Source organism: Hyperolius riggenbachi, chromosome 2 (genome assembly GCF_040937935.1).
Source record: "Hyperolius riggenbachi isolate aHypRig1 chromosome 2, aHypRig1.pri, whole genome shotgun sequence".
NCBI lineage: Eukaryota > Metazoa > Chordata > Amphibia > Anura > Hyperoliidae > Hyperolius > Hyperolius riggenbachi.
In genome coordinates this window covers 449,435,446-449,461,127 of record NC_090647.1, presented here as the reverse complement: position 1 = coordinate 449,461,127, position 25,682 = coordinate 449,435,446, and the positions used below count along the sequence as shown (strand labels likewise).

Below are 25,682 nucleotides of genomic sequence, written 5' to 3'. Positions count from 1 at the left end.
AATCCATAAAGAATTTGCTAAATATTACACCTCCCTATATGCCCCCAAACCCGTAAGTCCCTCCTCAATCTCGCCATACACCTACCTACGTCAACTAACAACACCATCGCTCAGACTTGAGAAAGCCTCAACTCTCAATTTACCCTTTACCAATGATGAGCTAAAAGATGCAATTAAGCGCCTCAAAAATGGCAAATCCCCCGGGCCTGACGGCTTTTCAGCCCTATACTATAAAAAGTTTAAGACCTTACTCTCACCGTCCCTACTAAAATTCTATAACACCATACTACTGGGAAAAACCCCACCAACCGAATTTTTAAATTCCATGATAGCAGTGATCCCAAAGCCCAACAGAGATCCCCTAAACGTTAAAAACTACCGCCCCATCTCCCTGCTCAACATAGACTATAAGCTCTTCACATCCATCCTGGTAACTAGATTGAATAAATACTTATCGCCACTGATACATAGGGACCAGGTGGGATTCATCCCCCTTAGACAAGCACCCGACAACGTACGAAAAGTCGTGGGCCTTCTCCATGTCGCCAAGAGAGATAAAATCCCCTTAGCACTTGCTGCTCTGGACATGGAGAAGGCCTTTGACACTATAGATTGGGACTACATGAAAGCTGCACTACAAAAAGTGGGAATCGGAGGCAATTTCCTACAGGCAATTAATGGTTTATACTCCCTTCCTACAGCACAGTTAAAACTGCCCACATCAACCCCGATAACCATACCAATTAGAAGAGGCACCAGGCAGGGCTGCCCGCTATCCCCAGCTCTCTTTGCCCTAATAATTGAACCCCTGGCGGAAGAAATTAGAAAATCACCTGATATACAAGGCCTGAAGGTAGCTGGAAAAACATATAAAACAAGCCTCTTTGCCGACGATCTTCTCCTGACACTCACTTCACCACACACATCAATCCCAAACTTGATAGACCTAGTAAAGAAATTTGGCTCTATATCAGGACTACACCTTAATATAGCTAAAACAGAGATCCTATTTGCCAACGTTCCCCGACCCCAGGCTGTTCACTTAACCTCCTCCCTAGGACTTACGCTGCAACATAGATACATAACATATCTGGGTATAAAAATCTCTACTAACCCTGCAGACCTCTATGACCTAAACTATAAGCCTATGATATCCCTACTACAAAGAGACCTACAAAAATGGAACCTTCCAACTATTTCATGGTCAGGTAGAGTCCAGGCAGTGCGTATGAATATACTTCCCCGTATATTATACCTGTTTCGTACAATACCGATATTAATCACGCAAAAACATCTCAAGGGCCTACAGGGAGATATTTTTAAATTCATAAATAACAACAAAAAAAGCCGTATAGATCGTAAAACAATGATCCTAAATAGAACCAGAGGGGGAATGGGAGTTCCGAACCTAATATCTTACTACAGAGCCGCTCAAATAGCCCAAATGGCGCAAATCCATTCTGACCTTAACCACCCACTTTGGGCTCAATTGGAGTCAGATCTGCTCCAACCCTATACTCTCCCCGCACTCCAATGGTCCACATATCCAACCCCCACTATGGTGAAATCTCAATCCCCTTTGTCGGCCCACTCCCTTACTATATGGAGACTAATTAGATTCAAAAAGAACCTGCAAACAAAGATACCAAAGCTTCTCCCACTCTACGGTAATCCCATGTTTACCCCAGGCCTTGACCCACGCTCTTTCAGATGGTGGAGAACCAAAGGCATCACGCATCTCAAACACTTACTGGTAAATGACAAAATACCAACTTGGGACCAATTTAAAACTAAAGTTGAGTTTCCACCATCTGAATATTTCGCAGCAATGCAGATATACCACTTTCTAACCACTTTAGGCCCAAAAAACTCCTCCCTACCACAACGAACCTCTTACGAAGCATGGTGTGACCTTAGACCCTTAGAGGGTGGCCTCATTTCACTGCTATATTCCCTACTCTCTCAACCCTCTGATCTGACTAAACTTAAAGTAATGCTGGCCTGGGAATCTGACCTGGGCATTACACTCACCCCAGAAAGATGGTCCAAATGCTGTACTGCACTCACCAAAGGTAGTACATACTATTCCCACATAGAGACTAACTACAAAATTCTCCACCGCGCCTATATTACACCCCTAAAATTACATAACATCGACTCAAGCAAAAGTAATTTATGCTTTAGAAACTGTGGGAGGGTGGGAGACATGTCCCATATGTGGTGGTTTTGTCCGGTGGTTCAAACTTACTGGACAAGGATCACCGCACTCATAAACACAGCCCTGGGCACTGCTCTAGGCCCAGATCCAGGGCTTTTACTTCTTGGAGATAAACCTCCTAAATGGAAACATCCATCCCATCGATTAGCACAACACATAGCAAAAGCCGCCAGATCCCACATCGCAAGGCAATGGATGCAGCAAACGCTCTCCATCCAATCGACTGACAACATCATCCTAGATATAATGATATCCGAAAGGACCCTCGCAATCATTAATGACACTTTTGATACCTTTATTAAAACATGGCAGCCCTGGCTGAGCGCCTCAGACTTAATTGGCCTCCGCTCATGTACTTTCTCGCTGTGATCGCCATTCTGTCACTGGACTTAATATACGAAAAGGGTTCCATTTCCCAACTGTGTTATATTATCCCTCGCATAGAATATGTGCATACCTGTTTCTTGTTATGTTCATGTTGACTGTTTATCTCAATATATATAATCTGTCTTGTCCTGAAATGGACACTTTTACCATCGCTGTTAAGATTACCTACTAAAATTATTCAATAAAACTCTTTTGAAACTAAATAAAAAAAAGTGAAATCACGTGTATATTAGTATTCAAAGCTTTTGCTCAATACTTTGTAGATACACCTTTGTCAACTATACCAGGCTCAGTATTACTGATTATTATGTTACAAGCTAAGTTGTCACTACCATACTTGGGCAGTTTTGCACAGTGTATAATAAAGGAATTATTTGGTCATGAAACACAGTGGCCCACATACACTAATTCTACTGTACAAACAGTATATTCGTCTGTAATGATCACAACATGCTGATGCTGCAGTTTGAAAGCAATGCAGGGAAAAATTGGAATGTAGTCACTATATATTACTAAACACGTTTCACATATACAGTATACACTGCTAGGAATGTTTGATTAATTACATTGGTACAGACTAACCAGCAAGCTCATGGTGAACCAGAACTCATTGGAGTGTGTGAGGGGCTACAATGTTCCTAAAAGCCCCCTTACTAAAATGCTAAGAAAAACAAAAGTTTGCTTTCTTAAAACAGAAAGAATTTGTGATAATTCAGGTTGGAGTGAGCTTGAGATGTCTCCCAGTGCTTCACTTCTCAATCTCAGTCCAACCTGAATTATCGCGCATTCTTTCTGTTTTAAGAAAGCAAACTTTTGTAATTCCATTGGATGCTTTATTGATATTCGGGTAATAAACAGACTGTAAGTGGCTTCAGAGTCACCCTCTGTCCACAACTTATTGATCTCTGTAAAATGCATTAATGTTTCAAAGTTTTTACATACATTTAACAATGTACGGTTATTCTATGATTTATTATCTGTTATATTGAATGAGAGTTAATTTTAACTTGACTTACTTGAAAATATTGACATACTTTGTTGCACAAACAAAAAAAAAAGTTTAATAAACATTTTCTAAGTAGAAAAAGAGCAGTATAAATGTATCTTTTGTTACAATTAATATTTGTTAAAATTACAATATTATACATTTAATTACTCATAATGTCCTCAGTAACATAATAAATGTATATGGTTTTCCTCTACTTTTCAGAATATAAAATGCACCTTTTCTTTTATACAAATGGTTAGAAAAAGTCCCTGTGTCATATATTCCAGCAGCATACGTAGCACCTGCTTGGAATGTAATCTAATGTAATCCTTGCAGGACCATAGCAGTGTTCAGTTAAGCATGCATGAAAAAAAAATTGCTGCGAGGCTACACAACAGCACATGGGTTGCACACACACTTGCATGCAAGCATGTACGTCTGTACACAACTGATGTATGATGCGTGCTTCCGGACTGTACTGTACTACTGTAGCCAGATAAAGGACACCACAGATTGTTAGACGATGTAAAGTATAACAGAAATGAAATTGTATTGGGCTTCACTGAAATAGGCATTAGTCCTATCCGGTTATATTAGGACTTGTGAGTGACCTAAACATTTAGTTTTATGTAGCTTAATTGTAAATATGTAAAGAACAACTGAAGCGACAGGGATATGGGGCTGCCATAATAATTTACTTTTAAGCTCAACACACACCATACAATCTTGGTTGTACAGATTTACCAAATCTATGTAGTATAAGGGCCAACAGATTGAAAATGCCTAGTATGATTGATTGGATAAGCTTTTATACTACATGAAAGTGGTAAGATTGAACAACCAAGATTGTATGGTGAGTGTTGAGCCTTATGCAATACCAATTACTTGGCAGTACTGCTGTTCATCTGCCTCTAATGCTTGTAGCCATAGACCCTGAACAAGCATGAAGATAAGATGTTACTGAAGTTATTGTCAGATCTGATAAGATTAGCTGCATGCTTGTTCAGGTGTGACTCAGACACTACTGCAGCCAAATAGCTTAGCAAGACTGGCAGACTGCTGGTATTTTTTCTTAAAGGAAATAACGAGAGCTGGATATGGGCATAAGCCAATGCGCAATGCAGCCAAGTACGCTCCCCGTCTCACTCCCGCGTCCACGCTCCCATCGACCGGAGTTCCGCAAGGTAGGCGTGCGTGGCCAGACCGCACAAGTGGCCGGGGAGAACGGGACTGATAAGGGAGAATCCAGGAAGCTTTAGACCGGGGGCAGGGAGCGATCTGCACGGAGGGGGCACCCAGGTATGTATAAATCTTTTAGCAACCCTTTGTCTCGGGGTCACTTAAGGACCAGAGCAGTTTTTAGGTGTTCCCAATATAGTTAGCCAGGCATGGGTATCCCCAGTATAGATAGCCAGGCATGGGTGTCCCCAGTATAGGTAGCAGGCATTACTCCTTCCCCAGGTCCAGCCAGGAGCAGTTCTCCCAGCCTCCTCTCTCCCTACCATCCAGCCTTGCACTGCTGCTAAGTTCCAGGTCCCTGCAAGGGAACCTAAACTGAGAAGGATATGGATTTTTCCTTTTAAAATAATACCAGTTGCCTTACTCGCCTGCTGATCCTGTGTCTCTAATACTTTTAGCCACAGCCCCTGAACAAGCATGCAGATCAGATGCTCTGACTGAAGTCAGACTGGATTAGCTGCATGCTTGTTTCAGGTCTGTGATTCAGCCACTACTGGAGCCAAAGAGGTCAGCAGGACTGACAGGCAACTGGTATTGTTTAAAAGGAAATATCCATATCCCTCTCAGTTTAGGTTCCCTTTAATGAGGTCAAGCCGGGACCCAATACTAGAGGCAGTGCGAGGCTGGATGCAGAGCAGAGGGCAGCGACGATCGCCAGAGGAATGTCAGGAGAGGCGAGTCTGGTCCTCTTCTGTTCTGCCGCCGCTTCAGTGATCACTACAATCGGCAGCAGTCGTAGTGATCAGGAGCCAATCGCCATGGCTCCTGATCAGTTACAGTTACATCCTGTCAGCAGTATACAGCCACACAAAGGACGTAACTGTAACGTCCTTGGTCCCAAAGGCTTTTATTGTCACAGGTACAAGACAATGGGGAATATTTATCAACACAAGTGCATGCAAGATAAAGGGAAAACTATTGCAAAAGTGAGACCATTGTTTGTGCTGCTTTTTTTTTTTTTCTTTTGGTTGTAAGAGATCTACTCCAATTAACTTTGATTCAGATTGGTAGGCCCTGAGTATGTGTGCATATACAAAATATTTGTCTCCCTGCTTAACTGCTTTGGCCTTTTGGATGTATAATATTCTCCAGCCGATCGCGAGCACGCATGCTCCTGGCCCGCGGTTCGTTAGGCAGGGAATCAGTGAATCTGGACATAGTGCAGGATCACTGATCCCTTTCCCTGGCAGAAAAAGCGACAACTTCTCTCGGAAGCATCGCTCTTTCTGACCCCTACACTCCTCTAAGCGTACATGTTACGCTTAGAGTGACGTCAGGTAAACAAACTCAAGGTTGCCATCTTGTGGCCAAAAAGTAAAACTACATCTACATGTAGAAAAAACAAAAAAACACATATTTACATTAAAAAATTATTTACATCCCACCCTCCCAAAAATACCCAAATAAAATGTTTAATAAAAAAAAATTACAAAAAAAAAAAAACACGTAAATATTTACCTAAGCGTCTAAACTTCTTAAATATCCACGTAAAGATGAAATATTTCTATTTTTTTTTACTATTATAAGCTTGTAAATAGCGATGGATGCAAAATGGAAAAAAATGCACTTTTATTTCCAAATAAAATATTGTCGCCATACATTGTGATAGGGACATAATTTAAACGGTGTAATACCCGGGACTATTAGGCAAATACAATACGTGGGTTTTAATTATGGAGGCTTGTATTATTTGAAAACTATAATGGCCAAAAACTGAGAAATAGTGAATTTTTTCAGTTTTTTTTCTTATTCTTCCTGTTAAAATGCATTTACAGTAAAGTAGCTCTTAGCAAAATGTACCACCCAAAGAAAGCCTAATTGGTGGTGGAAAAAAACAAGATATCGATCAGTTCATTGTGATAAGTAGTGGTAAAGTTATAGGCGAATGAATGGGAGGTGAATATTGCTTGGATGCATAAAGTGAAACACGACTGAGGGCTGAAGTGGTTAAAAACTTTTTTGTGCTTTTATACAATTATTGAATTACCCTGTTTTTTTTGCTGCTGGGATGCACAGTGCCGGGCGATGGATGCGATGCACAAGGCCGTGGTTTTTATGGCCAACTAACAGATCTTTCTCTTATTAGATTTGATAAGGGAGGGATTTGTCTCTTGGTCGAATCTGCCCATACATCGCTAGATGTATGGCTACCTTAAGTGAACTTCTCTCCTTTTTATCTGCTTTCAGGTGTGATTTTTAAATTGTCCACACCTGTTACTTCCCCCAGGTGCATAGGCAAACGCAGGCGGGGATTACAGCTGCCCAGAATCCCCCCTCAGACCAGGCAGGTGCAGTATCTGGGGACAGGCACAAGTTGGACACCAGAATATCTAAAGGTATCCTGCAGCTCACAGCACTGCCCCCTTTCTTTCCCTGCTACAGTTGACTTTGGATGAAGCAGCAGTGTGTGTACAGAGCATGGAGCAGCTCTGGGGAACTTAACCACCCTGGCGTTCTATTAAGATCGCCAGGGTGGCGGCGCAGCACTATTTTTTGTGTTTCTTTTTTTTTTTTTTAACCGGTTCAGCACCGCAGTCCGAAAATCTCATGCATCCGAGCAACGTTCACCTCCCATTCATTCGCCTATAACTTTATTGCTACTTATCACAATGAATTGATCTATATCTTGTTTTTTCCGCCACTAATTAGGCTTTCTTTGGGTGCTACATTTTGCTAAGAATTATTTTTTTTTAAATCTATTTTAACAGGAAGATTAAGAAAGAAATGAAAAAAATTCATTATTTCTCAGTTTTTGGCCATTATAGTTTGAAATTAATATACGCTAGCGTAATTAAAACTCATGTATTTTATTTGCCCATCTGTCCCGCTTATTACACCATTTAAACGATGTCCCTATCACAATTTATGGTGCCGATATTTCATTTAGAAATAAAGGTGCATTTTTTCAATTTGCGTCCATCACTATTTATAAGCTTATAATTTTAAATAATATAATAACATATTCTCTTGACATGCATATTTAAAAAGTTCAGACCCTTGGGTAACTATTTATGTTGTTTTTGTTTTTTTTTTATTGTATTTTTTATTTCTATTTTTAATAAAAAAAGTGTATGTGGGTAATTTTTGGTGTGGGAGGGAAACTGTTAATTTTAAATGTAAAATATATATTTTTTTTAATTAAAAATGAATTGTGGTGCAGTTTACTATTCGGCCACAAGATGGCCACAGTGAAAAAAGTCCTAGATGCGAACGATTTCGCATCTAGGAACTTAAAAGCAGGGGAAATGTTTCCTGGGGGCAGAAATACCGCGCTCTCTGGAGAGAAAGCGTCGGTATTTCTGCGGGGAAGATAGATCGGTGAATGGGAATTATATCGGGGGGCTAGCGGCGGGCAGCGGGAGCGCGCGCCCGATCGCGCGCACGAGGCGGCGGCAGCAGCAGTGCCTATCCGGACGAGGAAGCTCGTCCAGATAGGCCGAACTGGTTAATCATGTAGCTAGCCTAGCGCTAGCTACTTGATTCCCCTCTCCCTGCGGCGTCCCTCCCACCCCTCCGATAGCCGCCGGTGCATATGCCCATCCGGAAATCCCGCTCTGAACGGGATTTCCTTTAGGGCTCCCCCCCGTCGCCATGGCGGCGATTGTGGTCCTGATCCACCCCTCAGCCCTGCCTGGCACTGATTGGCCAGGCTGCGCACGGGGTCTCTATCGCGGCGCATCGGCGGCGATCAGATTAGACTGTGTGTTTGTTAAAAAAATGATAAAAATCGGCCCAGCGGGGCCTGAGCGGCACCCTTCGGCGGTAATGGACGAGCTGAGCTCGTCATTACCTCCAAGGAGGTTAACAGAGTCTGGTATGAGCACAGCCCTGTGCCCTGCTGTGTGAATGCTTGACTTTCCCTATCATTACCAACCTTGTACTCATTATTATCTGTATCCAAACTGCTCCTGATCAATCCCGTTGTCGGTCAGTCGGATGGGAAATTGCATTATGTGTACCCAGCATGATGTCCTACCATATTATTATACTGTATTGTGCATGGCTGAAGGAGACCTTTCAGGAATCCCCTCCCTTGAAAATCCTGGGTTTGCCACTGAGGTGGGTTTAACCACTGTACTATCGCCGATCGGCAGCCACAGACTGGCTTCCTCAGCGTAACGCTGATTGCCAAGTCCTGGGGGCGGAGATTAGCAGGGTTTGCGCATCCCTGCTGAGTTAGGAAGCTCTGCTCAGTAAACAGCCTGCCAGCTGTGATTGGAGCTGGTAGACAGCTCTGTCACAGAGCTGTCCCCAGGAGAGGCTCACAAAGCTATCCCTCTCATTTGCTGATGCCTATGAGAGGCGATCGCTGGGATTGGATCTCAGGGGGATTAAAAAGAAAATAGTTTTATACAAAAAAATACATTTAATTAACAAATAAAAATTGCAGCAACAATCAGATGCCACCAACAGAGCGATGCCACCAACAGAAAGGAAGCTCTGTTGGCAAGAAAAGGAGGTAAGATTAATTTGTGTGCTAAGTTGTATGGCCTTGCAGGGAACTGTTAAAGCTGCAGTGTGCTGAATTGTAAAAAATGGCCTGGTTGGGGGGTGTAAGCCTGTAGTCCTCAAGCAGTTAAAGGAGCATCACCTGCTTGAAACAAACATATTTATCCACAATTTTGAAAGGGTGCCAATTATTTTGTCCAGCCCATCTTTGGAGTTTTGTGTGTCATTATGTCCAATTTGCTTTTTTTTTTTGTTTTGTCTCAATACACACAAAAATAAACGTGTGTATAGCAAAACGTGTTACTGCAATACTTCTCTGTGAGAAATACTTGATTTTCTGGAAAAAGCTCTGGGGTGCCAACTATTTCAGCTATATATATATATATATATATATATATATATATAGTTTTGCAACGCTTTACAGTGACAATCCATATTAATCAATGGCCCAGTGTAAGAAAGTGCACAGTGTATGTGTATGCTAGGATGACCCGGAAGTGCTTCCAGGGTCAAAACCATCTTGGGCAGAGAGTCAAAAATGAAATTTATTTTTTAATCAGTACCCAGCGGTGTGGAGCAGCAAAAACAGAATAGAAAATCAGGTTACCCATTTATTTTTATTGACATCACAGATCCTTCAGGAGACCACCCGCCACCTCATCAGGAGCATGTCCAGGCTTTGTAGGGAGGTCATACAGGCATGTGGAGGCCAAACACACTACTGAGCCTCATTTTGTCTTGTTTTAAAGGAAACATCCAAGCAAGATAAAAAAAAACAATCCACTTACCTGGGGCTTCCTCCAACCCCTGGCTGCCGTCCTGTGCCCTCGCCACAGCTCAAGTGGCTCCCGGTGTCCTGCGCTGCAGAAGCCGACCTCGCTCCATGGCTCGGGTCACGTGGTCCGGCCGACGTCATCAGGTCTTTACTGCGCCTGCGCAGTACAGTCCTGATGACGTCAGCCGGACCACGTGACCCATGCGTGGAGGAAGCCCTAGGTAAGTAGATTTTTTTTTATTTTGCTTGGACCTTTCCTTTAAGGACATTACATCAAAGTTGGATCAGCCTATAGTTTTTGTCCAGTTTAAGTTTGAATGTGACTCCAAATCTAGACCTCCATAGGTTGAAAAATTTGACTTCCATTGATAATTTTTGTGAGATTTTGTTGTCAGCACATTCAGCTATGTAAAGAAAAAAGTATGTAACATAGGGCCATATGCAATTTGAGGAGATAAGAAGCTTAAAACATGCGAGCTTCTTATCTCCTCACATCGCTCAGGATTTACCGGCAAATTCAATTGCCAGTTTCACCTGAGCGATGTCCTGGCGTAAAGGAGCATAACTCAGGTGAATACTAGATGTTCACTGAGCAATGCTCCTGTGTAGTGAGCAATGTGGAGCGAGGCATGAAGGACAGCTCCACGGCACTGCAGCCTCGCTCCCCCGGAAGATGCGCACGCATCCGTCACAAGAGCCAGCCTTTGCTCTTACCCGCCGTCCGTCACCTCCCGATGCTTGTCGCTACCCGCGGGACCCGCTGGGACCTTCTTTCCTGCCACCGCCGTCTTCTTCTTAATGGGAGCCCCAGCAGAAGCATCTTTGAATCTCCCTCTGGGGCTCCCCATTCATCCACTAGGTGGCCCAATGAGAATCATCCTGATTCTAATTGGACCAATGAGAAAAATTGGGCCACCTAGTGGACGAATGGGGAGCCCCGACGGGAGACTCAAAGATGCTTTGCCGGGCTCCGAGAATATTCACGGAGACGGAGGAAGGAGGAGCAGCGTGGGACATGCGGTGAGACGGGAACGATGGAAGTATGTTTTTTGATACATTTTAAATAGGTAAAGAGTCAAAACTGACTCCTTTACCCATTTAAATCCCTGGCATCTGGGGTGTCCTTAGTAAAGGAGGCTCCCAGATGCCAAAAACAGCCCGCAGACACCGGCGATAGGTCTTTTCACCTGCTCAAAACAGGTGAAAAGTTTACATCTGTTTGGTTGGAAGCATCACTTCCTGGGGGGTGAAAAATGCAATTGCATAGGGGGCAAGGAACTTGCTGGGCGATTATATCGCCCAAGCGAGTTCTTTACCGCCCCGGGGGTGTTAAATGCAACTGCATTAGGCGACGTTACTGACGCCTAATTTAAGAACTCGCCAGCACTTATTGCTGGCGAGTTTGGTAATTGCATACGGCCCATAGTATGCTAAGAAATTCACTCTGTGGGCCATATGCAATTCACTTTTTCACCTGAGTTTTCTCCTAGGAGATCATTTTTTTATCTTCAATTTAAAATAACTTTTCAGCACTTTTCAATTACAAAAGTACCAAAAAGTAGGTGAAAAAGTACTCTCAAAATTATTTTGAGTATGTTCTTGCTTTCTGGTGGCTTAAAAGGTATTTTATTGACAAGTTTAAAAATATCACCTAGGAGATAACTCATGAGAAAAAGTTAATTGCATATGGGCCTGTGTGTGTTTACAGAGATGAGCCTGTCTAATTAACCATCATCAGCAAGTTATAAGCAAGTCTGAATCAGGGTTGTCAGCTGTGGAGCAGTGTGTCCTTGTTCTGTGCTAATATGTAAACACTGAAGGTTAACCCTTTCTGTGCTCCCAGGAATGTTCAGGAAGTTAACACTTCCGTTTTTTGGGGGATTTCTATAAGTTGTAACAAATAAATGTTTTTCTTTAAAGCATTTTATGCTGTGGTTATCTTTTAGAACAGAGAGGAAGTTGCGAGTTGAGATCCACTTGAAGGCATTCCAGATGGATTCCACAATTATACTATTATACTGAAACTGTAATTTACATTATTAAAAAAAATATATATATATGCCTGTCATAGAAACAAGTCTCACCAAATCTGCCAGTGCTGTTTGTGGAGCAGTTTCCCTGCTGCTCTTAGAATTAGTGGATTGACTACTGGTTTACTGAGCATTATTAGCAGACTTGTGGTTAGGTGGAGGTTAAGTCATGTGACCCTTTGAACTGCAGTAGCTCTACAGTATTATTTTTCATTGCTCTTTACACAACACAATCTCCACCTGTAAGATCATCCTGCAAAGTCACTATCAGTCTTTTGCTGGGTACGATTTTCCGTGCGATAGATGGATCCAATAGATAAAATCCGTCATGTCCGATATTGCTCCTGATCATTTCCGCACTCGATTTCTCATAGCTTTGAATGGAAAAAGACAAGAAAAACGAATGTAGATAAAAGAATCGAGCGCAGAATCTAGTGCGGAATCGTGACGAAAAAATGATCGGGTCGCAAAAACGTGTGTACCCAGCATTACAGTTGTCATGATCACTTCTGCAGCATGTACTGCTGGCTGCAGTTGTACTGAAGACAAACAGTTTTTGATTTCTTTGCGTGCATTTGCTCGCATAGTTTTGCGTGCGCTTACACTGAGTGTTGATTCCATCTGCAGTCGCTCTGAAGTTAATGACAGGTTAATATGCTTTTGTGAAAACAAACATTTGGCTCTATTCTCAAAGACTTCCCGCATGCGGTGAAGTACATGCGGGAAGTTTGCGACCAAAACACCGTCAAGTTCACATTCCCAAATGTTCCGCATGTTTTTTCCGCATGCGGAAAAAGTGCAGTAAAAGTGCGGGATTCATGCGGAAAATTTTCCGCAAAAGTCGGTATTTTCCGCAATAAAAAATCAATTCTCAAAACTGTTCAGGCGCATCATTTCGTCATTATTTACCGATTTTATTTTTTTTATCACCTACAAGTAGTAGGTGATATATTCCGCATCCCATTGACTTTAATGAAGTCTGGAGGCTTAAGGGCTGTGCTTGCTGGACTTTAACTTTTTTTTTTAAACACTTTTTCATGCGACCTTTTAACCGCATGATTACCGCATGAATAATGGCTCTTTCCGCATCTTTTTTCCCGCATGCGGAAAACATGCAGAAAATATTAGTGAATGTGGAAAAAATGCGGAGTTTACCGCTGGCGGAAATTTAGCGGTAAAATTTTGCAGAGTTTTTGGCTCTTAGGGCCCTTTCACACTTGTGCGTTTTCAGAGCGATTTCAGCTTTGCTGAAAATCGCTAGCGATTTGAAAAACGTGTGCACAATGAAAGTGTATGGAAGTGTTCTCATCTAAGCGTTTAGCGATTTGCTGAAACGCAAAAGCGTTGCATGCAGCGTTTTCTGAGCGATTCTGGAGCGATTAGCGTTTCAATAAAAGTATTTGAATTGAACTAGTGAAATGCAAAACGCTAATCGCTGGAAAAACGCTCTCCATACAGTGAAAAAACGCTAGGAAAAAACGCCAGAAAAACGCTCAGCGTTTTGCGTTAGCGTTTAGCGATTTCTAGTGTGAATGGGCCCTAAGTGAATAGAGCCCATTGTCTGTTGCAATGGAGCTGCAATCCCTTTCTTGCAGGCTGTATATCATTGTCTGCCCTTTGCTGCTATCAGCCTGTGATTGATTACCATTCACCTGTGTGGGAATCTGCATGTCTGCTCCCATTGGATGACCTCAGTATAAAGGACTGCTTCCTGCAGTGCTCCATAGGCTATCATAGTCTCAGATTCTGTCTGTTACTCTGTCCGAGGCCCCCCCGTTCCTAGATCTTGTGTGGACTCCACTGACTCCTGCGAAGGGGTCAGTGAGTCCCTCCAGTTCAGCTCTTGTTATCAGTAATTGTTACTTTGCTAGTCTTGCATCCTATATCGGTTCATCGCCAATATATACGCAATATATACGCATACTAGCGCAGTGTCGCTGATATATATGTACACGAACTGTTTATATCCTGTGTTCAGTCAGTCAGCTTTCAGCACGTTTTAGTAGGTTGCGCGTATCGTGATCACCTGTGCTTAGCTAGTCAGTCCTCTTCCTGTTGCCTTGCGTGGATTGCGCTCGCTTCTGCGCAGAAGTAGCGAATCCTTCCTAGTCCTGCTCCAGTTCTTAGTTAGTGTTCCTTGCTTATGTCATACAGTATATCGGTTTATCGCCGATATATACATATGTCAGTTAGTCGTTTGTAGTTCATTGATAGCTGTAATCGTAATACGCTAGGAAATCATACCTATTGTATATTTGTGTGTTATTGCGTCTGCCTTCTTGACTCTATTTCCCAACTATTCTGTCCTGTCCTTGTGAGGCACGCAATCGCATTGGCTGCCTCATTCCAGTCTGTCTTGTTATGGACGCTTGCTGTCACTTAAGCAGTGACTAGTTAAGCAAGCGTTCATTCTGTTACCTGTCCTGATCTTCTGAGTTCTGGTTTATGCGCTCAGCGCTACCTTGCGCTGAACCACTATAGTGGAAGGATTGTTTGTGGCTGTTCGGATCTATGCCTGTTCTGTGCGCCACATCTCCTGTTGAAGTCAGTCCTCTCCTCCACTAAACTGGGGATATCCTGGTTCCTTGTGCTAGCGTGTGTACCTCCTTCACGTCAGAATATACACTACGTGCTGACTGTGGAGGATATACCACCAAGCGTAACAACAGTCCTGTTGGCTGTGGCAAGTAGCTCTATATAGAGTCCTGACGTATCTTGTAATAGCTAAAGTTTTTTTTTTATTAAAGATATATAAAATATGCTGCTATCACTGGACAGTGATAAATAATTCCATACCCATAATGTAAAATATCTTTACCAGCGCAATCCCATACATAGTTATAAACATGAATTGCTATTAATCATCTTCATTGATTAAAGTATCCCAGTCCAAAACATGCAAGAACCCAACTCCAGGTTAGTAATTACATTCATGATCATGGGCGTTCGCACGTTGGGCAAAATGGGGCCAACTGCTCCCACCCCCGGCCGTCCCTGCTGCCTAAGGCAGAACAGCCAGCCCAGTGTCAGACCTCTGATCAGCCGGTGACCAGTGAGTGGGGGTGCTAGGAGCTCGCGGACACCGCACTGATATGCGGAAGTGACATCACTTCCGCATATGCAGCGCAGTGTTTACGGAGTACCGTGCGCCTGCTCTCACTGGTCGCTGGCTGATTCTCTGATTCTGAGGTCTGATGCTGGGCTGCTGCTGTGACATGGTGAGTGGGGGCACCTGTCACTAGCTAAACGGGGGGTCCCTGTCACTACCTGAACTGCCATGGAGGATTGACTTCTTCGCAGTGGGAGGGACGAGTACTTAATAGGTTGCATGCAAGCTGTTACAGGAAACCAACATCCTCCAGTGGTAGACAGGTCATGTGTATGCTCGGTGTGTATTCGACCCCACAAGTGGGGCTTGCACTCTTTTGCAGGTAGGCACTTGTCTGTTTTTAAGTAGCGCTGCTCATTTCCTTGCTATGTACTAATTTAATTTGTTTTTGGTCAGCTGCTCCCACTTAACAGCCATGCTTTTGGTGTATATGCAGAGCTTCTGTTTGGGTTCAAGGTGCGTTTGTAGTTCCTGGGGGGGCTCAGCGCACCTCTGATTGGAGGCCATTCGGAGGCGGCCTGGTGTTGCGCTGATCCACCTTTTGCACAACTACCTGAACTGAACTGGGGGTTCCTGTCTCTACCTGAACTGGGGGTCCCTGACACTACCTGAACTGGGGGGTCCCTGTCCCGACCTAAAAATTGGGGGTCCCTGTCACAACCTAAAAACTGGGGGTCCCTGTCACTACCTGAACTGGGGGTCCCTGTCACTACTTAAACTGGTGTTCCCGTCGCTACCTGAACTGGGGGTCCCTGTTACTACGTACACTGGGGGTCCTTGTCACTACCTAAACTAGGGGCAGCTGTCACTACCTAAACTGGGGGGCTCCTGTAACTACCTGAACTGATGGTCCATGTCGCTACCTGAACTGGGGGTCCCTGTTACTACATACACTCGGGGTCCCTGTCACTACCGAAACTAGGAGCAGCTGTCACTACCTAAACTGGGGGGCACCGGTCACTACCTAAACTAGGGGGCTCCTGTCACTACCTAAACTGGGGGGCTCATGACACTACCTAAACTGGGGGCACCTGTCACTACCTAAACTGGGGGGCACCTGTCAGAGGCGATCGCAATCTAATTCTTATTATAGTCCTAGTCTAATGTCCCACTATTGCTAAGTTCATGTAAATTTGGCTCCACCCATGACACACCCACATTCTGGTCCATGGCCACGTGCGCCACATACTCCCCCCCCCCCCCCCTCCCCCCGGTTAATTTTCTGCAGACACCCATGTTCATGATCTTATTAATTTGTACTATTTTCATATCATATTTTTCTAAACCAGCAAAGTGACCACACAGAGTATTGTCAGTGTCCAGGGAAGAGATAGAATTTCTTCAGAAGTGTTTTCCTCTCCTGTGTTGGCATCTGTACATTGTCCTTGAAGGAGCGCTGAACCTAAGTGGAGATACAAGGGCACAAGTTCAAGTACGCAGTCACAAATTGTTTTAATTCTCCTGTGTAAAAGGAGGAATGTTTAATCCTTTGTCTCATTTAGTGGTTTCACTAGTGGAGATATAAACAATAAGAAATATTTTTGTTAGAAAAGTGCAAAAGAGCAAGGACTTTCCTTGCTGGAATATTTCTTCTCATTTTCTGTGAAACCCAGTCTGCAGTGAAATCACAGACGGAGCTAAAAAAACGGCAAGGGTTCTATCACTTCCCAAAGCGCTTTTGAGAGTAAGTTTATTTTGTACAAAATACAGCACTTTTTAAAGTGTTTATTTAAAGTATTTTACCAGTTAAAGAGAACCTGTAACAAAAAAAAGTTCCCCTGGGGGGTACTCACCTCTGGAGGGGGAAGCCTCAGGGTCCCAATGAGGCTTCTTCCTCCCCTGTAGTTGCAGGCAATCCAGCGCTGGCTCCCCCGAAGTGTCTGGCAATCCTCCCTCGACAAGCACTGATTTATTTACCTTCCCTGGCTCCATCGGGGTCGCTGTTGCGGCTCTCCGCTCTGAGATAGGCGAAAATAGCTGATCTCTGTAGGGTCTGCTCTAGTGCGCAGGCGCAGGAGACTTGCGCCTGCGCAGTAGATCGGCCCGACAGCGATCAGCTATTTCTGCCTATCTCCGAGCAGAGAGCCGATACTGCGCCCGCGCTGGAGCCAGGAAGGTAAATATTTACATCCCTGCTGTTCGGGGAGCTTTATCGCCGCCGCTGTGGGACCGAGGAGGATGGGGGAAGCCTCAATAGGATCCGGAGGCTTCCCCAACCCGAGGTGAGTACCCCCCAGGGGAGTTGTTTTTTTTTTGTTGTTGTTACAGGTTTTCTTTAAAACTGAGCACTTGTTGCCAGATTTTACTGTGTGGCAGACAGTCACGCTCCGAATTTCAACTGTAAGTCAAGTGTTGCCAAGTTTTACCTCAGAATTTCAGCTGTAAGTCATGTGTTGTGACATTTTACCTCAGATTTTCGGCTGTGAACCAGATGATATCAGATTTACCTCAGACTTTCAGCTGTGAGTCATGTGATACCAGAGTTTACCTCAGACTTTCAGCTGTGAGTGCTGAGTTGCAAGAGTTTACCTTAGAATTTCAGTTGTAAATCACGTGATGCCAGAGTTGACTATTGATGCAAACACTGAGTTACAGCTAGTGCATTAATGCTAGTGCATTAACTGCTTAGGACTGTTCCGCTGTCAGCCATGTTAAAATTGGCGACTCTGTACTCTATCGGGCTTATGCGCAGTTAAGTGCAGAGTGCTCCCAGACTAGTTGCGGACATTTAAGGAAATCTGTAATAAAATAAACTCCCCCGGGGGTTACTTACCTCAGGAAGGGGAAGCCTCTGGATCCTAATAATTCTCTTCACCCTCCATGAACCAGCGCTGGCAGCTCTTGAACACCACATGTGGCAATATTTATAATCTGCGCTCCTGCCGCAATATGAGCTTTCCAATCGGGCTTAGGAGGAAACAGTGGAACCCGATCAGGTAGCACTTGTGCCGTATAGTGGACACGATTGGCTGCACACAGCATGTCGGGGGATTTTTTGGGGGAGCCAGCCCTGGATCCCCCAGGGCTCAAGGAGGGCTCATTAGGATCCTGAGGATTCCCCCTCCCGAGGTAAGTACCCTAACGGCACTTTTCTTCTTACAGATCCACTTTCTTCTTTCTGGTCCACTTCAGGGAAAACATTTAGAGCCTTTAAGGAGGAACTTCAGCCTAAACAAACATACTGTCATTAAGTTACATTAGTTATGTTAATTAAAATAGATAGGTAATATAATCTCTTACCCATCCTGTTTTAAAAGAACAGGCAAATGTTTGATTTCATGAGGGCAGCCATCTTTTTGGTTGAAAGGAGGTGACAGGGAGCATGAGACACAGTTCCAACTGTACTGTGTCCTGATCACCCCTCCCAGTTGCTAGGCAACGAGAACAACATATGAAATCCCATCATGCTTTGCACAGCATCATTGGAAAAATGCCCGGGCAGTTTTCTTTGATGGGCGGAGCTTAGCTTCTGTTCAGCTAAAAATGAGGCTTAAAGAGACTCTGTAACAAAATTTTCAGCCTTATTTCTTCTATCCTATAAGTTCCTATACCTGTTCTAATGTGGTCTGGCTTACTGCAGCCTTTTCTAATTGCACTGTCTCTGTAGTATATCTAATCTTCTTTCCTTTGTCAAGCCTTGTCGAGCCAAAGAGGAATGCGCTGTCTCTGCTGTGATAGGGAGAGGTTATGCACACCCCCTGCACGCCCCCTGTAGGCTCTCCTGTGTTAGTATGAGGCAATGTCTCTGCTCACAGCCAGCGTCTCTGCAAGGCTTGTGGAGTTGAAACATTCCAAACAGCTGTGAGTGCCCAGAGATTAGTGCAGAACTCAGACAAGCAGCTAAGGCAACACTTGGAGTAACATTCCAGCAATCAAGTCAGGTTTGAGAGGAGCCTCTGCAAACAGGCACCTGCTCTGATGATGTATATCCTGTTTGGCGGCCATCTTCATTTTTTACAAAAACAATGAATAAAACAGTGATCACCAGGAAAGCAGCAGGGAGTGGCGAAAATGTCACAGAGGGGGCTAGGAGAAGACAAAAAACAGGCTGGTACGTTTAGTTATGTAAGATTTTCACAGAACAGATTCTCTTTATGTAAGAGAAAAAAAGTTCTGATACTGTGAAACTGTAATTGCTGCTGAGTAGTTTTTTAGTCTGGAGGTTCACTTTAACCAGTTCTGGATTTCTGCTACGTATATATACACCCCTGTGTTTACCACTAGCAGATCAGGGGCATTTATATACGCACTGTTTACTTACCGCCGCCAATTGCAATTCCCACACCGTTTCCATTCGCCATCACCGAATCCCTGTTCTTCCGTGATGAGGGCATGAGACTCATCCATTCTCAGCCCTGATCTCCTTGCAGTTATAAATAGGAGAGAGAGCATCTCTCATTCATAACCCCAAGGAAACTGTTACAAACAACTAAGTGAACTAAGTGTAGTGCCATCTTGTGGCCAAAAAGTAAAATACAACCAAATACACCCCAATATACCATAAGACACTTTTACATTGAGGGCCTGTGTCCACTTGTGCTGCACACGTCATCGAGACGCGTGGCGGCACTTCCGGGTCTGCGAGTACGCAGACGAATCCCATCAGCCGTGCCATGCACGGCTATGGGATTCGCAGCCTCCCGCACAACTTCGGATGGAAAAGCTAGTGCAAGCGATTCGGCTGGCGGCGCTATTCATCCCTATGACAGAGTTTCCCTGTGCGATTTGCCTGCAGGGAGACTCTGCGGATTCAGGGGCATTGCTACTACATCCCTCCACGCTGTGCACTCCCCCCCCCCCCCCCCCCCCCCCCCGCGCGCGCACTCCTGCGCTCGTTACTATTGCTGATCGTTAGCCGGGAGATTAATGACACAGTTCCCATTCATTGTGTTCCCATTCATTGATCTAAGTCCCCATGTGAATGAATGCTGCCATCTATGAGATGGCGCCCTCATTCACAAAAGCCGATACTTACACATTCATGCATTGCTTCCTGTTTGCGTAGTAATACTATGCATAAGGAAGTTATGCATGAGGACATCTTGTGGCCAAATAGTAAAATTACATCTATAGTTTTTTAGACTAACAGTCTTTTTTTTTTTTCATTTAAAATTAACACCTTACCTCCCACACTCCCCAATACCCCCCTCTCTCCTCCCCCCCCCCCTAAAAACATATTAACATAAATAAAGATACACAATAAAAAAAATTACATAAATAGTTACCTTAGGGACTGAAATTTTTAATATGCCTGTCAAGAGGGTATATTACAGTTACTTTTTAAATTATGGGCTTGTAATAAGTGATGGATGCAAAACTGAAAAAATGCACCTTTATTCCCAAATAAAATATTGGCGCCATACATTGTACTGGGGAAACATTTTAAACATTGCAATAGCCGGGACAAAAAAATCTAGATAAAGTGTGTGGTCTTCAATTACGGTAGCATGTATTATTTTAAAACTATGATGGCCGAAAACTGGGAAATAATGAATTTTTTTCAATGTTTTCTTATTTTTTCTGTTAAAAGGCGGTTAGAATAAAATACTTCTTAGCAAAAAGAACCCCCAAAGAAAGCCTAATGGTGGCGAAAGAAACAAGTTATAGATTGTTTTGTTGTGATAAGTAGTGATAAAGTTATAGGTGAATTAATGGAAGGAGCGCTGACAGGTGAAAATTGCTTTGGTTTTTTTAAGGGGAAAAACCCTTGGAGGTGAAGTGGTTAAAGAAATAAAGCAGTGCAATCAAAATTGTGACTGTAGTGGCTGTGTTATCTTTGCTGTCCTTATAGGCATTCCCAACACTACAATATTCCCTGCAATGCTGAGTGGAGCACTCTGACAATTCAGGCTGGGGTCACACATGCTTAAAATCACACATAATGTTTCCAATTCACAATCACAGTCCACTGGGAGTAATGTGTGATTTTCTGCAGTAAGGGGAAAAAGCTGGCACTGCTGATTTTTAATTGCACAATGCATGGGATTCCCTATTGCAGACAATAGCATCAATACCATAGATCAACAGGTCTAAAGGGTGATTGAGACCAGTATGAGCATACAATCCTACCTAATGATAGGCAAGTGTCCCTGCGTCCTGTCCCTGTGTCAGTGCTTTTGTGCCACTGCGCATGTCCTGCACTGACACAGCCGTTGGGACAGGACGCAGGACGAGCTATGGAGGCTGGCCGGCAGAGCGGCGGGCAGGTGCGCGCTGTGGCGGCTGTGACAGACCAAGAGCCCGTTTTTAAATGGGCTTAGGTCACTAGTAGAGGGAATAATTGTGTGAACTATTATGAACCCTCAAATCAGGGACCAATGATAAGTCTCACTAATGCAGATAATTAGCAAATACATGGATAAACAAAATAAAAACACCAAATTGGAGAGAGGTCTTTGCTTATTCCCCCCCCCCCCCCCCAACAGCCCCACACAGGCATACCTAAGTGGGTTATGGGGTGTAGCTATCCTCACCAAAGAGGTGTCGTATTAGTATATGTTGAGATATGAGGAGCTCAGCACTCTGGGTGTGCAAGGGCTAGAACAAGCGTGTACAGGTGTGTAAATGCGTGTGGCGTGGTTTGAGGGTGCCGAAACACACCATCATTCATATGCTTCTAATGCTGCCCAGTGCACCACCTTTATAGAAGGTACAGTGGGATGAAAAAGTTTGGGCAACCTTGTTAATCGTCATGATTTTCCTGTATACCTACCTACCTGTTGTTCACAGTGCACCCACCTACCTATGTGAGCGCACGCAGTGTCACTGTGCCTGTCCGCTACCTGTCTGTGTGTGACAGGTGCACATTGTAAAAGTGACACGGTGCATGAAAAGTAATAAATAGACAACCCCCCACCACACAATCCCCCAGCAACAACAGCCCAAGACAGAGCCGTTTTTAGGAGGTGATTATGTACGATTCTAGCTCAGAAAATTATGTCCCTGATTTTCTACTTTTATCCAAAACATAAGTACTGGACACCTAGAAGCTGAGCATTAAAATTCATATCCAGTTCCAGTTTAATAAGTTGCAAAGCTTTGCAATACTAAACGAAGGCCAAATGAAAATGTATCTTAATCTGTCCCATGTTACACAAGGCGCACACACACACACACAAAAAAAAGTATAAAAAGCACAAAATACACACATGGGATATCTGGGCGTGACACAGAAAAGGAAACGCCATATATAAAATTCTGTTTGTCAGATAAAACGGCAAATGATCACTTTTGCCAGACCGGGAGCTATGTATTGGACATAGTGACTGCAATACATACTGGTTTCATGAAGATGCATGTTGAGACTGTATGTCTCAGCATGTTTTAGGCTAAAAGCATTGCCAACATCTGAACATGTTTGTACTTGTCATTCATATGTTCTCTAGGGGTTGACAAAAGTCACTTTGTACCATGATGGTTTTCTGGTTAACCCTAAACTACACTTTTCTTCTCGTACTCTTTCACTCCCAGGAGCTCTATTTTCTTTGTTTTCTCTATTAACATTGCTATATGAAAGCAGTCTTTCACCATGTTGTTTTTGTAATGCATAGCATGAGAAAATAAGGAAACCAAGGTCTGGATGACCGAAACAGCAGAGCTGTCGCTGATATAGAGGATTGTCATGCTGCTTTTTATCTAATAACTAGTAGACCTAAGCCCGTTTAAAAACTCTCTCGCCACCACATGTCAGCGCGCACCTGCCCGCCGCGCACCCCCTGGCCCCCTCCTCTTCCTGTCCCAATGGCTACACATGCGCAGTAGCCAAAACACACGGGACACAGGGACAGGAGGATGACGCAGTGACAGTTAGGGTTTTATTACATAGGATACTAGGGATGGTGCTGACTCGACTGTGAAAGTAGCATGAGAAAATAAGGAAATATATACAGTGAGGTAAAGAAGTATTAAATCCCCTACTAATTGCTCATTTGCCATCTAACCAAGAAATGGCCAGACTATAATTGCAATGGTAGGTCTATTGTAGCTGTGAGGGCCCTTTTCCACTAGCAACCGCTAGCGTTCGGGCTAAACGCTAGCGATTCAGCAAAGTAACAAATGTTCCCGGAGTTTGGGATCGCGATTTTGCTACGCACTGGACTGCATAGCAAAATCGCGGCAAAAAATCGCTCTACGCCGCGATCGCGTTTGAGAAAAAATGAATCGCGGTAGTGGAAATTACCTACTGCGATTCCTATGTTAAAATACAAACCTTAGTGATTTTAAAATCACTAGCGGTTTGCGATTCAGCATCGCAATCGCTGCTAGTGGAAAAGGGCCATGAGAGACAGAAAAGCAATACATAACGATGCATTCTGCATGCCTGGCTTCACGGAATTATGTAAAGAATTGGCTACATGCATTGTTTCATGTACTAGTTCTCAAATGTACTGCAGCCCTGCTGTGTGATTAGTGTGGCTATCAGCATTTTTTAAAGGACTGTGTATTGGTGCATTAGCAATGAATGACAAGTGAAGATTTTATATTTAGTTACAAAAAAACAAAACATTACAGCCTATGGCAGCGCCCAAATGTCTTGCGCCATTTTTGCCTGCCTCAAAAGTCCTGGAGGCATGCATGGGATTTGGTGATGCGGGGTACAGTCAGGCTAAATTAACTGGAGGAGCATAGTGAGTGGCTAGGTGTACCTCTGGGTAAGATTGGAAAAGTAGGTTGGGCAGGTTTTGTGGACAGATTTGTAGGCCAGACACAGTATCTTGAATCTGATTCTGGACTGAATAGGATGCCAGTGGAGGGATTCACAGAGGGGAGCTGCTATTATTACTTAAACTGCAGTATAATAACAACCACAAGATGTCATTGTCTGTAAAATGTGATGATGATCTCTATGGCATTGTGATATCCTGTATTCAGTCTGTGTTTCTCTCTGTTCTAAGTAAGCTGCATTACCTGATGTTTGTGTATGTTTTATCTCTGCATGTTTTTCTTCAGTAAAGAGTTCTAACTTGTTATACAGGGTGCCGATCTGCATGTACAGACTACTCTGCTCCATATTGTTTATCGCCCACACACAGACCAACCCAGATTGCTCCCCCTGCCACTGCAGGAGCCTTTGCAAGGGTTAGAAACCTTTCCTACTTGTGCAATGGAGGCAAGAGTCCAAGAGGATAGGGTAGGAGGGGGATCGGCAGGGAACCCACCCAACCTCCACACCAGAAACACACTTTGTCATCTTGCTTCAATTACATTCCAACAATGCCAGAGGAGGGTTGTTTTAGGACTTTCTTCTTTAAATTTGATTCAAAGATTAGCACTATGAATAAGGAAATGACTTACATTGCGGAAGATATCCTCTATTGAATATCGATGGGCATCTTCTTTCATGTGTTCGATCAGACGAAGGATGAATAAAGAACCTTTTCTGGGATCTCTCCAGGAAACAGTATCTAAAGGTGTGAATATAAAGTCACGTGTTATGAGTGTATTGGTAACTGCGATGTTAATGAGAAATGAACATGAGTATAGTTATACACATTCACAGAGCTTACATACAATATATTCTAGCAGTCTATACATGATCCTACAAAAATTACAACTTAAAGTGACACTCAAGCGAAAAAAACCAAAACCCTTTTGATATAATGAATTGTATGTGTAGTACAAATAATAGAACATTAGTAGCAAAGAGAAGAGTCTCATATTTTTATTTTCAGTTACCGGTATATAGCTCATCATTCTCTAATATTTACAATTTACAAACCACACTCTATATTTTAAACTATGAAACTAAGCAGAGCTACTGATTTTTTGAACTTCCCTGCAGTAAAACCTTCTCTGAAGTTGTCTTTCACTTTTACTTTGATGTATAAGTGTTTCAGAAAACAGCTGCTGTCAAGCAAATCAGAAGCAAAAATAAACTTATGAGATAATGAATTGTATGTGTAGTATGGATAATAGGACTCTCATGGCTCCTGTCTCTTACCTACATTACAGAGAGGTGGTGACCCTGTGGGAATCTGCCCTTCAGCCTTAGGGTGGCTCAGCAATGGGCAAGGTAGACCTGATTTGTGCTCCTATCACCTGTCTCTTGCCACCATCAGGCCACATCATTTGCCATCCCTACCCTGGCCGGGCTCCCAAGCCCCCTCTGAAGCCATCGGCGTGCTCCTGCTGTTCCTCCCCCCCCCCCCCCACCACCACCAGTTTACCGTGCCAGATGCCCGGTGCCGGTGGGCGCGCAATTTCTACTTGAGGCTCAGGCTCCTCTGGGGTGGCTAGGTCCCTATTTCTAAAAATCCTCTTGGTGCTGCCTAAAGTCTCCCTTTGCCCCTGCAGCCTATTTGTAAGAGATAAAAGTATACTGAGGCCAGAGAATAGACTGAAACTCATGTCGTAAGACACAATTTCCTCTGAGCTCCCGCACCCATACATCCTGACTTCCATTCATTAAAGGCACCATTCCTATTGCTGGAAGACCAATTTTAGTCCCTCAGTGTTGATAACCTACATTTAATCTCTCTTAAAGGGGG

The 25,682-nt window shown here is 43.6% G+C and overlaps 1 protein-coding gene across 2 annotated transcripts in view; it reads right to left on the bottom strand.

Moving 5' to 3' along the window:
• Positions 1 to 16,432: 16,432 nt before the first annotated feature.
• The window catches only part of LOC137544668 (caspase-1-A-like), a 56,700-nt gene continuing 47,450 nt past the window's right edge, over positions 16,433 to 25,682 (bottom strand). For both annotated transcript variants that reach the window (XM_068265764.1, XM_068265765.1), the window contains 2 exons: positions 24,490 to 24,599; positions 16,433 to 16,597 (listed from right to left, as the gene is read on the bottom strand). In XM_068265764.1, coding sequence (XP_068121865.1) covers positions 16,508 to 16,597; positions 24,490 to 24,599 — 200 coding nt within the window. In that variant the 3' untranslated portion in view covers positions 16,433 to 16,507. The remainder of the gene's footprint in view (positions 16,598 to 24,489; positions 24,600 to 25,682) is intronic.